Source organism: Urocitellus parryii, chromosome 1 (genome assembly GCF_045843805.1).
Source record: "Urocitellus parryii isolate mUroPar1 chromosome 1, mUroPar1.hap1, whole genome shotgun sequence".
Classification (NCBI taxonomy): domain Eukaryota; kingdom Metazoa; phylum Chordata; class Mammalia; order Rodentia; family Sciuridae; genus Urocitellus; species Urocitellus parryii.
Window position 1 is genome coordinate 191,924,080 of NC_135531.1, and position 13,722 is coordinate 191,937,801.

The 13,722-nt window shown below is 34.3% G+C and overlaps 1 protein-coding gene across 1 annotated transcript in view; it reads right to left on the reverse strand.

Annotated features, from left to right (window-relative positions):
* Zranb3 (zinc finger RANBP2-type containing 3) overlaps window positions 1-13,722 on the reverse strand; it is a 116,071-nt gene that overhangs the window by 30,406 nt on the left and 71,943 nt on the right. Inside the window, exons 10-11 of the mRNA XM_026389034.2 lie at window positions 4,735-5,128; window positions 496-693 (exon numbers count right to left, since the gene is read on the reverse strand). Coding sequence (XP_026244819.2) covers window positions 496-693; window positions 4,735-5,128 — 592 coding nt within the window. The remainder of the gene's footprint in view (window positions 1-495; window positions 694-4,734; window positions 5,129-13,722) is intronic.

Genomic DNA, 13,722 nt, shown 5'->3' on the forward strand with positions numbered 1-13,722 from the left:
AGATGGTTGGTTCCAAGTGTAGTTATGATTCATAGAGTTTTAAAAATTACATACCTTAAAAACAATTTCTCAAATAAAAAAATGCCAATTAAGTGTAGCCATTTAAAAGCCTCCATATATAAAGAATTAATGATTTATTAAGGAGTTCTTTATCTGTCAATCTTAACTATTTTTCCAAAAGCACCACCCCAAAATCAAAACAACACACTCCCAGTGTGAACAGGCTAGGTTTGGTTGAGGCAGAGCAACAGGCTTGGTGGCAGCACATGTAGCAATTTATTGGTTTTGCTCCATGTGTAGTATATGAATGCCAAAAGACACACTCTGATCTTCCAATCATCTGGTGTTTAAGAATATGGTTATGAATGGTTGGCATTTTTAATGTAAAAGGGAATAAAAGGCATTTGGAATAAGGCATCAATCACAAATCCAAAATGATACTATGTTAAAATATATGGTTATTATTTTGACACTGTAAATAGAAACAGGACTTACCATTACCTGATTGGGCCATGAGCTTGTCTTCCCTCTCAACTTCTGACATTTCTTCCTTGCTATTAGCCAACTGGTTAGGGTCAGACTGTGCAATGACTTGTTTGTCACAGTCTAAGCTAGCTTGTACTTTTTTGGAGATGTCTATTTGAGAATCATCTTCTTCATTTTTGTTTTTGTCCTGGATATGGTTGAGGCTGTCTATTTGAAGAATTATTAAGATAAAATAATTTATACTTAAAAGTGTAGTTAAAAACGTTATAGCTAGGTCTTAAACAAAGAAAAATTAGTTAGTGTTTGTTCATTCTTTCAAAATGTTTACCAGCAGTCTACTATTTCCCCAGAACTAGGCTGGAAAGACAATAAGGAATAAGAAAGATAAATCCAAAATCAAAACAACACACTCCCAGTGTGAACGGGCTAGGTTTGGTTGAGGCAGAGCAACAGGCTTGGTGGCAGCACATGTAGCAATTTATTGGTAGCTCAATCTACATAGGTTTTTAGCATATAGAGAAAACTGGGGAGAAAATTTGGGTATTTGATATGACAGTGGTGACTAGCCAGGAGTTCTATTCTGGACATGTTATGTTTGAGATTTCCATTAGACAAGTAGGTGAAGATGTTACATAGGCCATTGTGCTGGAGACGGACAATAATGTAAGCAAATAAATAGTGTATCTTCACATAAAGAGAACCAAACTGAGTCTTTGTGAGTACAGGCACTGGAGATTGGGGAAGGCAGTAAAAAAAATGTTGGAATTAAAAAGAAAAACATTAAAGAGAAATATTAAAAAATTACATAGAGCAAAAGTTGTCAGGGTCAAGTTCTCAGAGGAATTCCACTGGATCTGAGAGCTGGTTATGAACCTAGAAGCCTAGCTCAGGGCTTGCATTTTTGGATTAGATACTAAGTGTATCTAATACCATTAGATAGTTCTAGGCAAAGGAATAATAATGCATTATTTAAAGGACACTGTGGTTGCTTTATATAAAAGGATCCCAAGGGGGTGACTAGAAGGGAGATTCCTGAGGTTTGGGACAAAGATGATGGTGGGTTTTGGGTAGAATGGTGACAATAAAGAGAATGTAGCTGGAATCAAGATTTATTTTAGAGGTTACTTAATGGATCAATTATGGAAAGCTCAATCTACATAGGTTTTTAGCATATAGAGAAGACTGGGGAGAAAATTTGGGTATTTGATGTGACAGTGGTGATTAGCCAGGAGTTCTATTCTGGACATGTTAAGCTTGAGATTTCCATTAGACAAGTAGGTGAAGATGTTACATAAGCCACTGGATATATCAGTCTGAAATTCAAGTAGGAGATATAAATTTGGATGATGTGAACTGTAAATTATTAATTATAAACTACAGATGTTAAGAACAAAGCACAAGAAAAGAGCATATTGATAAATATTGGCAATCAATGTTTACTATACCACACATTCTTTAATATGGTAGAGACTGTATTAGCAACCACTACAGATTATAATATTCTAATATTACTCCTGTAATTTCTTGAATTCCACCATGTCCTTAAAGAGTTAGATGGAAGGCACTCTTTTAAAAATTAGATGAAAGATTTGAGCAATAGTTCAGAGGTGAAGAGCTGGCCTAGCATGCAGGAGGCCCAGGGATCAACCCTCAGTATTATACACACATTTTTTAAAAAGTTAGATGATTTGGAATTGATTCTCCTTTTTAATACTTTTGGGGCCCATCAAAATCAAGGTTAGAAATAATTATGCCAAATTATAGTAATTTGAATAATTTCAATTTTAAGTTATGATAATACCACTGTTACTTAGAATACTTATTTCTTTCTAAAAGACTTTCATATTCACAAAAGATAGTTCAGCCAGGCATGGTGGTGCACAACTGTATTCCCAGTGACTCAGGAGGCCAAGGTAGGAGAATTGCAAGTTTGAGACTAGTCTCAGCTATTTAGTGAGACCTTCAGCAATTTAGTGAAATTCTGTCTCAAAATAAAAAAATACAAAGGGGTAGGGATATGGCTTAGTGGTAAAGTGACCCCTGGGTTCAATCCCTAGTAAAAACCAAAACAAAACCAAACTAAACCAAAACAAAAATAACACAAAAGGTAGTTTATCTTCACAAAGGAAGTTTTCTTGAAGTTGCTTATTAAGTTTTAGGTCTAGGAATTTCATTGTTGTTCTTGGTATCACAAAGGAAAAAATCAGAACTATATTAAACTATGATTTTTCTTGCTAAATCAATTAACTTATATACTTAATGTGAACTGACATTATTTTATAGTCACAATATACTTTATTTTTATTGCCTATACCAGTTGCAAATTGCATGGAGTCATGCTAATTATGACAGGGATATTATATGGAATAAGCTTGTAGTTCCAATTTAGTTCACAGACGACAGGTGCCCACATAACAAATATAACCATCCAGATGGCAGACTTGTCAATTTTGGTAGGAACACCCATAAGTAAAAGAGGAAAGGCTTAGCCACTGATTACATCAAAACTAAGAGAGGAGAACAAGACAGGAAGGAAAAAAATGTTTTTCTTTTTTTTCTCTTGTGGTATGGGGGATTAAACTGAGTGGCGTTCTATCACGAAGCTACATCCCCAGCTCTTTTTAAATTTTTTTGAGATAGAGTCTCCCTAAGTGGTGGAGGCTGGTCTTAAACTTGCAATCCTCCTGCCTCTTCCTCCTGGGTCACTTGAGATTACAGGCATGTGTCACTGTGCCTGGCTAGGAAGAAAAGTACTGTAATATCAGAGTCTATATCTTAATTGAATCTTTGTTAATGATAATATTCCAAGAATTATCATATAATGAAAAATTAGATGTAAATAATTATTACCACTGATAAATAAAATGAGCATTTCTAGTTTCCAAAAAATGTTAACTTGGTTTTTTGGGGGGTGGGAACCCAGGGGTGCTTAACCACTGAGCCACATCCTCAGCCCTTTTATTTTTTATTTTGAGACAATGTCTTGCTAAACTGCTTAGGGCCTTGCTAAACTGCTGAGGCTGGTTTTGAACTTATGGTCCTTCCGACTCAACCTCCCAAGCCACTGTGTTTACAGGTGTGGACCACCAAGCCTAGCTCAACTTGGCATTTTTCACTGGATAAAAATGCTCTCTAAAATTGGAAAAAAAAAAAAGAATACTAATGATCTTTTTCTTATGATAATCAGGGGCATTGATAACCATATTAGAAACTAAACATCAGGAAATGACATAACATGCTATGAAAACATACTTGAGGTATGTTTATAATTTCTAACTTTAAAATAATATGTTTTACAATCCCTGCAACTTCAGAGGCTGAGGCAGGAGGATCCCAAGTCCAAGGCCAGCCTCAACAATGTTGTGAGGCCCTCGTTAACTTAATGAGACTCTATCTCAAAATAAAAAATAAAAAGAGCTGGGAAATAGCTTAGTGGTAAAGTACCCTGGGTTGAACCCTCTGTACTAAAAAGAGAGAGAAAAAAAAAACATGTTTTACCAAAGAATAAACTCATAAAACATATATCAAACACATTCTTTAAAGCTCTATGGAGGCACTGGGTTCGATCTTCAGCATCACATAAATAAATAAATATACTGTGTCCATCTACAACTAAAAATATATTAAAAAAAAAAAAAGCTGGGCTGGGATTGTGGCTCAGTGGTAGAGCGCTCGCCTAGCATGGGTGGGACCTGGGTTCTCAGCACTACATAAAAATAAAGGCATTGTGTTGCATTCATCTACAGCTAAAAAAAAAAAATATTAAAAAAAAGCTCTATGGAGGAGTTTTTAATTATCTGTCAAGCAACAAAATGGCCCAATGTATACCGAGTAGGTAAAGAACTGAATTATTTTGCTACTTAAACATAAAAATAATCTATAATTTCTTTAAAAACAAATGTATCTAAACAGGAAAGAAAGCAGAAGGTCTACAACTATAAGGCATATTTGCTACCATAGCAACAGAGCTTCTATTTCTGCCCACTGAATTCACATCCTGCTGACATTAATCAGAAATGTCCATTTGTGCCAAATTAATGTCATATCATAGATGCTTGGGAATTCTTGATAAAAATAGGAGTTTTTCACATTCTATGACAGATTCACAGTCTTCACTATGTGAAGTTCTTAATCCATTTTAAAAGCTAAAGTCAGTGCTGAGTCACACTAACCTTTGTTCACAGGAGTTTCTAAGAGCACAGGTTATCTCCAGTCCCCACCTATACAGTCACCTTCCAACATACTCACCAGCACTGCCTTGAGGATTCTCACACATTTCACAATAAGATAACAGTGAATTATTGATATAGGTGCAGAAACCACACTGCCAATCCTTTCCAGGAGGGGTTGGGGTGGTTGTCGGGGACTTGGCCTTATGGACATGTTCCATGAGTTTGGCTTTGGTTTGTCCAGGCCTAGATGGTTTCTCCTCTGGTAGGTTGTTGCAGTCATGGGTGGTGACTGATTTCAATCTTTTAGTTTCAGGTTCAAAATTATGTTCAGAATCAATGATATCCCTCGATGCCACTATGGTATTTTTCTCCTGAAATATCCTTGATTCATCACAGGAGGTCTCCAACTGTCTCTTTTTAGGTTTTGGTAAAAAGAATGATTGAATATCATGCTGTTTTTCTTTTTCAAACTAGGAAAATCAAACAGATATTAAATTAAGAAGCAATCATTAAAAAAAAACCACAATCATTTCTCCTAAATGAAAGAGCTTAACCATATTCTATTATCCTGTGAAAACCTTTTTGGAAATGAATTAAATTATACTATGATTTTTCATATATAACACCATTATGACATTCATGTACTTCTTATCTTTTTTTTAGCACTTACTATGTGTCACGCACTTTACATCTATTAACTCACTTAGTCCTCATGCCAGTTTTGTGAGGTAGCTACTATTATTATTCCCATATTTTAGATGAGGCAACTAAAATTTTAGAAAGGTTAGTTAGGTAATATGGTTAGATAAGCTATGCAATGAAAAATATACTTCATAAACTATCTTAGCCAGATGTATGTCAGAGAAAGAAAGCAATCATTTATTTAAACACTTCAAATAAATCAAGAACCTAAGGTGGGCAGTAACCCTAGCCTGTAATTCCCATGACCCAGGAAGCTGAGGCAAGAAGATCACAAATTCAAGGCCACTTGCAGCTACTTAGCAAGCAACTTATTAGTGAGACCCTGTCTGAAAACAAAAAACGAAAATGGCCGGGGATGTAGCTCAATGGCAAAGTGCTTGGGGTTCAATACCCAGTAACCTGCCCCATAAAAAAAGAACCTAGAAAAGTACTTTCATGCCCAAACTATAAACATAGTATTCATAAACAATGTTACTTAAAGTAAAATGTTACCCTGACCAGAAAACATTTGAAAATAGCAGTAAAACTATTAACTGCTTCTTTAATAGAAACATTTAAATAACTATCTTGTTTCTAAGAAATATATTTAATAATTAGCTTATTTCTAAGAAATATACTTATTTTGTCTAAGAACCCTTACAGCATTATCTATATTTTTCATCTTCTTTTTAATGCATAAATCTCAACTTCCTACTGAGAGAAAGTATAACTATCTCCATGATCAATTAGTTAGTAGTTGAGGTAAAGTGTTAATTTTAGAGAAGTCCTGCTATGGACTGAATTGGGAACTATGCTGGACACACATTGTGGCAGACTGTATTTCCAAAGATGACCACATAAATTCTTATCCCATCTCACATGCTCCACTAATGTGGCTCCACTTAGAGGCAAAGTCTATGGTCTTCTTCCCAAAACCTGTGTAGACCTCTGTAACTGTCATATCCCTTAGAATACAATTAAAGTGACACTGTATGACTTCTTAGGCCAGGTCACTGAGGGTAATATGACCTCCACCTCCATGCTGGCCCACTCTCTCACTTTCCCTTTCTCTCTTGGAATGCTTGCCTTTGGAACCTGTCACCATGTTATGGGGAAGCTCAGGCCACATGGGAAAACCATGTGCTGATATTCCAGTGGATAACCCAGAAAGGCCTACAGGTAGCAGCCAGCATCAATTGCCAAACATATGAGTGAACAAGCTTTCAGACATTCTAGTCCCTAGTTTCAAAATCTTCTAGTAAAGGCCACAGTTATCATGGAGTAGATCTATCATCCCTGTTGTACTCTAGTTGAATGTGCATTCACAGATAACCTGAGAAATAATATATGATTTTTTCAAAGACACTAAGTTGTGGAGAAATTGGTTAAAGAGGAATAGATAAAAAAGAAACTATGGGTAATAATAGCAAATAACCAAGTAACTATAAAGAGATATTTTACATAATGAATTATCTGTACTTCTTAATAGTAATGTATAACAGAGATTTGGCAAATTCATAGAGACAGAAAGATTAATGGTTACCAAGAGCTAGAGAGAAAGGAAATGGGAAGCTGTTGGTAAATGTTTATAAAGCTTCCATGAGGGGTAATGAAAAAGTTTTGGAAGTATCAGGAATGGCTGCACAACATTGTGAATATAATGCCACTAAATTGCATATCAAAAAATGGTTAAAATGGCAAATTTTGTGTTGCTACAATAAAAATATTAAACCCCACCACACACACACACCAAAAAAAAAAAAAAAAGTAAAACATGTATTATTATAGGGACAAGCATGCCGCATTCCTAATAATGTAGAACAACTACTTTTGTACATTATTAAATACTATAAAAAGTTATCTAATTAGCTATAGAAGTTATAGAATTTCGATGAAAAATATATAAAATGAAATCATTAACAAAGAAACAAGATTTTTCAAACAGTGCACTAAGGAAATTTTAAGAAAAGGGACAGAGTTTTAGGCAATAAAGACAAAATATATAATCTTGAAAATAAAATAGACCATGGAGAAAAGATGTTAAGAGACCATGAACAGAACTTCCAAGAAATATGGGATAACATTAAAAGACCAAATTTAAGATCTATCGGGATAGATGAAGGCATGAAGATACACACTAAAGGAATGTACTTTAGTGTTTTTTCAATGAAAGAAATAATATCAGAGAAGTTCTCAACCCTAAAGAATGAAATGGAAAATCCAATTCAGGAGGATTACAGGACCACAAATGTACAATATTACAACAGACCCACCCCAAGGCACATTATTATGAAAATGCCTATTCTAACAGGATAGAATTTTTAAAGGCTGCCAAAGAAAAAAAATGTCAGATACATTTAGAAGGAAACCAGTCTGAATCTCAGCTGATTTCTCAACATAGACCCTCAAAGCTGGGAGGTTCTAAAATAATACATACAAAGCTCTGAAAGAAAATGGATGCCAACCAAGCATACTATGCCCAGAAAAATTAAGTTTCAGATTTGACAATAAAATAAAAACCTTTCATGATAGGGCTGGGGTTGTGGCTCAGAGGCAGAGTGCTCGCCTTGCACATGAAAGACCCTGGGTTCGATCCTCAGCACTACATAAAAATAAATAAATTAAACAAAGGTATTGTGTCCAACTATAACTTACATATATATATATATATATATTTTTAAAAAAACCTTTCATGATAAACAAAAGTTAAAAGAATTCACAACTAGAAAACCTGCACTACAGAACAATCTTAGCAAAATATTTCATAAAAAATTAAAGTGAAAACCAGCAAAGGGAGGAACTACACAAAAGGAATAATCAATCAAAGGAGAAACTAATTCAAATTAAAAACGAGAAATAAATCAAAATGACAGGGAATAAAAATAATACATCAGTAATAACTTTGAAGAAAACTCATCAATCAAAAGACATAGACTGCCAGATTGGATTTAAAAAAAAAAGACCCAGGGCTGGGGATGTGGCTCAAGCGGTAGCGAGCTCGCCTGGCATGCGTGCGGCCCGGGTTCGATCCTCAGCACCACATACCAACAAAGATGTTGTGTCCGCCGAGAACTAAAAAATAAATATTAAAAATAAATTCTCTCTCTCTCTCTCTCTCTCTCTCTCTCTCTCTCCTCTCTCACTCTCTCTTAAAAAAAAAAAAAGACCCAACATTATACTGTCTCCAAAAGACAGAACTCATAGGCAAAGACATCCACAGACTGAAGGTAAAAGGATGGGAAAAAAACATATCATTCACATGGATCTCATAAACAAGCAGGGATTTCTATCTTCATATCAGATAAAATGGACTTCAAGCCAAAGTTCATCAGAAGGGACAAAGAAGGACATTTCATACTGCTTAAATGAATTATACATCAATAAGTATAATAATCATGAATATTTATGGCCCCACAAATGGAGCATACATACATCAAATAAACCCTTCTTAATTTCAAGAATCAAATAGACCATAACATAATAATACTGGGTGACTTTAACATACCTCTCTCACCATGGGATAGATCCTCCAAACAAAAATTAAATAAAGAAATGATAGAATTAAATAATACAATCAATAATTTAGACTTAACAGACATATTGAGTATTTCATCCATCAATGAATGAATTACTTTCTTCTTAGCAGAGAAGCAACACATGGATCCTTCTCTAAAATAGGCAATATCTTAGACCACAAAGCAACATTTAGCAAATAAAAAAATAGAGATAATACTTTGCATTCTATCAGATCATAATGGAATGAAATTGGAAATCAACAATGAAATAAAAAATAGAAGCTTTTCTAACACCTGGGGACTAAAAAACATGATACCGAGTGACCCATGGATAGCAGAAGAAATCAGTGATGAAATTAAAAAAAAATACTTAAGAGGTAAATGAGAATAGCAATACAACATATCAAACTATCTGCAACACTATGAAGACACTTCTATGAGGAAAGTTAATTGCATTGAACTCATTCATTAAAAGAATAGGAAATTGCCAAATATTTATTTAATATTATATTATAAATATATTATAAATATTTATCTAATATTACATGTTAAAGCCTTAGAAAAAAGAAGAACAAATCATCACCAAAAGCAGAAGACACAAATTAAAATCAGAGCTGAAATCAATGAAATTGAAACAAAAGAAATAATTTATAAAATTGAGAAAACAAAATGTTGGTTCTTTGAAAAAAAAAATAAATAAAATTGATAAACACATAGCCAAGCTAACAAAGAGTGAGAAAACTCAAATAAAATTTGTGATGAAAAAGGAAATATCATGACTGACACTACTGAAATGCAGATGATAATCAGAAATTATTTTGAAAAATTTTATACTCTAATAAAATAGAATATCTTGAAGACAACAAAGTTCTAGAGACATACGACCTACCCAAACTGAATGAAGAGGACATAGACAATTAAAACGGACCAATTTCAAGTAATGAAATTGAAGATGCTATCAAAACCTACCAACTAAGAAAAGCCCAGGACCAGATGGATTTTCAGCTGAGTTCTACCAGACCTTCAAAGAAGAATCAACACCAATGATCCTCAAATTATTCTATGAAATAGAAAAGGAAGGAATCCTTTCAAACTCATTCTATGAAGCTAGTTATCACCCTGGTACCAAAACCAGAAAAGACACATCAAGGAAAGAAAATTTCAGACCAATAGTCCTCATGAACATGAATGCAAAAATTCTCAATAAAATTCTGGCAAATCACATACAAAAACATTAAAAAAAGACAGTACATCATGATCAAGGTGGGTCTTCCCAGTGATGCAAGTTTGGTTCAACATACAGAAATCAATAAACATAATTCATCATCACATCAATAGACTTAAAGACAAGAATCACATGATTATCTCAACAGACACAGAAAAAGCAATTGACAAAATACAGCATGTTTAACACAACAGAAAAACTAGGGAAAATAGGAACATACCTCAACATTGTAAAAGCTACATATGCTAAACCCAAGGCCAACATCATTCTAAACGGAGAAAATTAAAAGCATTCCCTCTAAGAACTGGAACAAAACAAGGATACCCTCTTTCACCACTTCTATTCAACAACATCCTTGAAACTCTAGCCAGAGCAATTAGATGGAAGAAAGAAATTAAAGGGACACAAATAGGAAAAGAACTCAAAACATCCCTATTTGCCAATGACATGATTTTATACTTAGAAGACCAAAAACTCCACCAGAAAACTTCTAGAGCTCATAAATGAATTCAGCAATGTAGCAGGATATAGAATTAACACCCCAAAATCAATGTATCAGTGGTAAATCATCTGAAAGAGAAATTAGGAAAACTATAAAAAACTCAAAATAAAATAAAAATTTGGGAATCAATCTAGCAAAAGAGGCAAAAGACCTCTACAATGAAAACTACAGAATACTAAAGAAAGAAATTGAAGAAGACCCTAGAAGATGGAAAGATCTCCTATGTTCTTGGATAGGCAGAATTAATATTGTCAAAGTGGCCATACTACCAAAAGTGCTATACAGATTTAATAAAATTCCTATTAAAATTCCAACGTTCTTCACAGAAATAGAAAAAGAACTCATGAAATTCATTTGCTTTTGAATATTTGGAAAAGTCAAAGCAATCCTTAGCAAGAAAAGTGAAGCAGTAGGTATCACAACACCAGACCTTAAACTATACTACAGAGCCACAGTAACAAAAATGGAATTGTACTGGCACCAAAACAGACATATGTAGACCAATGATACAGAATAGAAGAGACAGAGAGAAATCCACATAAATACAGTTATGTCATACTAAACAAAGGCACCAAAAACATATATGGAGAAAAGACAGCCTCTTCAACAAAGTGCTAGGAAAACTGAAAATCCATATGTAGCAAAATTAAATTAAACACCATCTCTCACCCAGAACAAAAATTAACTCAAAGTGGATCAAGGAGCTAGGCATTAGAACAGATACCTTGTGCCTAAAAGAAGAAAAAGTAGGCCCAAATCTACATCATGTTGGCACAGGAATCAACTTTCTTAACAAGACTCTTAAAATGCAAGAAATAAAATTAGAAATCAAAAAATGGAATGGAATCAAACCAAAAATCTTTGTCACAGCAAAGGAAATAATCAAGAACATGAAGAGAGAACCTACAAAATTGGAGAAAATCTTTGCCACCTGCACTTCAGATAGAGCATTAATCTCCAGGATATATAAAGAACTCAAAAAACTTAACACCAAAAACCCCCAAATAACCCAATCAATACATGAGCAAAGGAACTGAACGGGCACTTCATAGAAGAAGAAATAAAATTCATCAACAAATGTATGAAAAAATGTTCAATATCTTTAGGGGTTAGAGAAATGCAAATTAAAAATACACTGAGTTTCATCTCACTTCAGTCAGAATGGACATTATCAAGAATACGAGTAACAATAAGTGTTGGCAGGACTGCAGATTGGTACAACCACTATGGAAAGCAGTAGGGAGATCCCTCAGAAAATTTGGAATGGAACCACCACTGACCCAGCTATCCCATTCCTTGGGATGTACTCAAAGAACTTAAAATCAGCATACTATAGTGATATAGCCACATCAATGTTTATAGCAGCTCAATTCACAAGAGCTAAACTATGGAACCAACTTAGATGCCCTTCAACAGATGAACGGAAAAGAAAATGTGATACACACACACACACACACACACACACACACACACACACACAATGAAATATTACTCAACCATAAAGAGAAATGAAATTTTGGCATTTGCCAGTAAATGGATGGAACTGGAGACTATTATGCTAAGTGAAATAAGCTAATCCCCCAAAGCAAAGGCCAAACGTTCTCTCTGATATGCATGTGCTACCTCATAATAGGGAAGAACAGAAGGAAAAATAAGTACTTTGGATTAGACAAAGGGGAATGAAGGGAAGGGAGATGGATTTGGAGGAGGAAAATTAGTAGAATGAATTGGACATTACTTCCCCTTGTTCATATATGAATACACGACTAATGAAATTCCACATCATGAACAACCAGATGAGAAATTGTATACTATATGTCAAAAGAAAAGGGTGAAGAAGACAGATTAGCAGATAGAGCTTGGCATTTCTTTTAAAAAGGTAAAAATAAAGACAGTTAAACATTTAAAGAAAATATTATATTCTATACAATAAAACTGCAAAGAGAGCTTATAGGATTTTGAAAATACTGACAAATGTTTGGCAGACATAAAGTTAAAGCATTTGACTTTATAAGGGAGGTAAACTTTCTGAGTCTATGCCTGTCTGGAAATGAATTAAGTTTGCCCTCATCATTAGTGGTCACGCTGGGCATACGAATCCCTTTTATTTTTTAGTTTTGGTCCTGGGGGTTGGATTCAGGGACATTTAACTACTGAGTCACATGCCCAGCCCTTTTTTTTTTCTACTTTGAGATGGGGTCTTATGCTTATGGTCTTACTAAGTTGCTGAGGTTGGCACTGAACTTATGATCCTCCTGCCTCAGCTGGGATTATAGGCATGCATCGTTGCTCAAAGCTGGGCATACAAATCTTTAACAATTTTTACTATTTCCTCCAGCACTGGATAATGTTGATGATATGATTCCTTTGTAAGTTATAAACTTTTTCTTCATTCTAGAGGCTTTCTGGAACTTCTATCACTAGTGTTCTAAAATTTGATAATGATCTATATGTATCTGTATCATCTATATTTACATGTGCCTATTCATTTTGAATAATATTAAGTTTAGCTATTGGAAATTTCTATGATTCTTTGATAATTTTTTTTCTTTTTCATTTACTCTTTTTTTCTGGGATTCCTGTTAGTATAGTATTGGATCTATACATTTATGTCTTATTTATTGACTCTCATATTTTCCTCTTTTGTCTTTTTACTCCATAAATACTTGGAGTTTTTCTCTCTCAACTCTTCTATAGAATTATTTTAATTTGGCCGTCATACTTTTAACATCCTTTTGTTCCTTGATTTTTTTTTTCATAGTATTCTGGTTTTATTTAAATTTGCAGTATCACCATAAATCTGAAGCTACTAATTAGAAGATTTTAGAAAGTTATCTTCAGGATCTGTTTTAGTATTTGTTTACCCTGTTCATGCTATAGATTTCCTCCTAAAATATCCAATGACCCTGGTTGCCTTTCATATTAAGAATGAGGAATAGCAGGCTGGCCTGGGCACTCAGGACTCATGAGGCTTATCACCAAGAGGATTTGATATAACACCACTGATTGAATGTGAGAGGTTGGGGATATGTTTGTGTCCTTAGTAATCCTCAGAGTCCTGAGGATTTCTGACTTGCAACATGGTAGGGATATTTTCAATTGCTGTAACAGGAAACACAGGAAGATAAGTGATTCATCAGA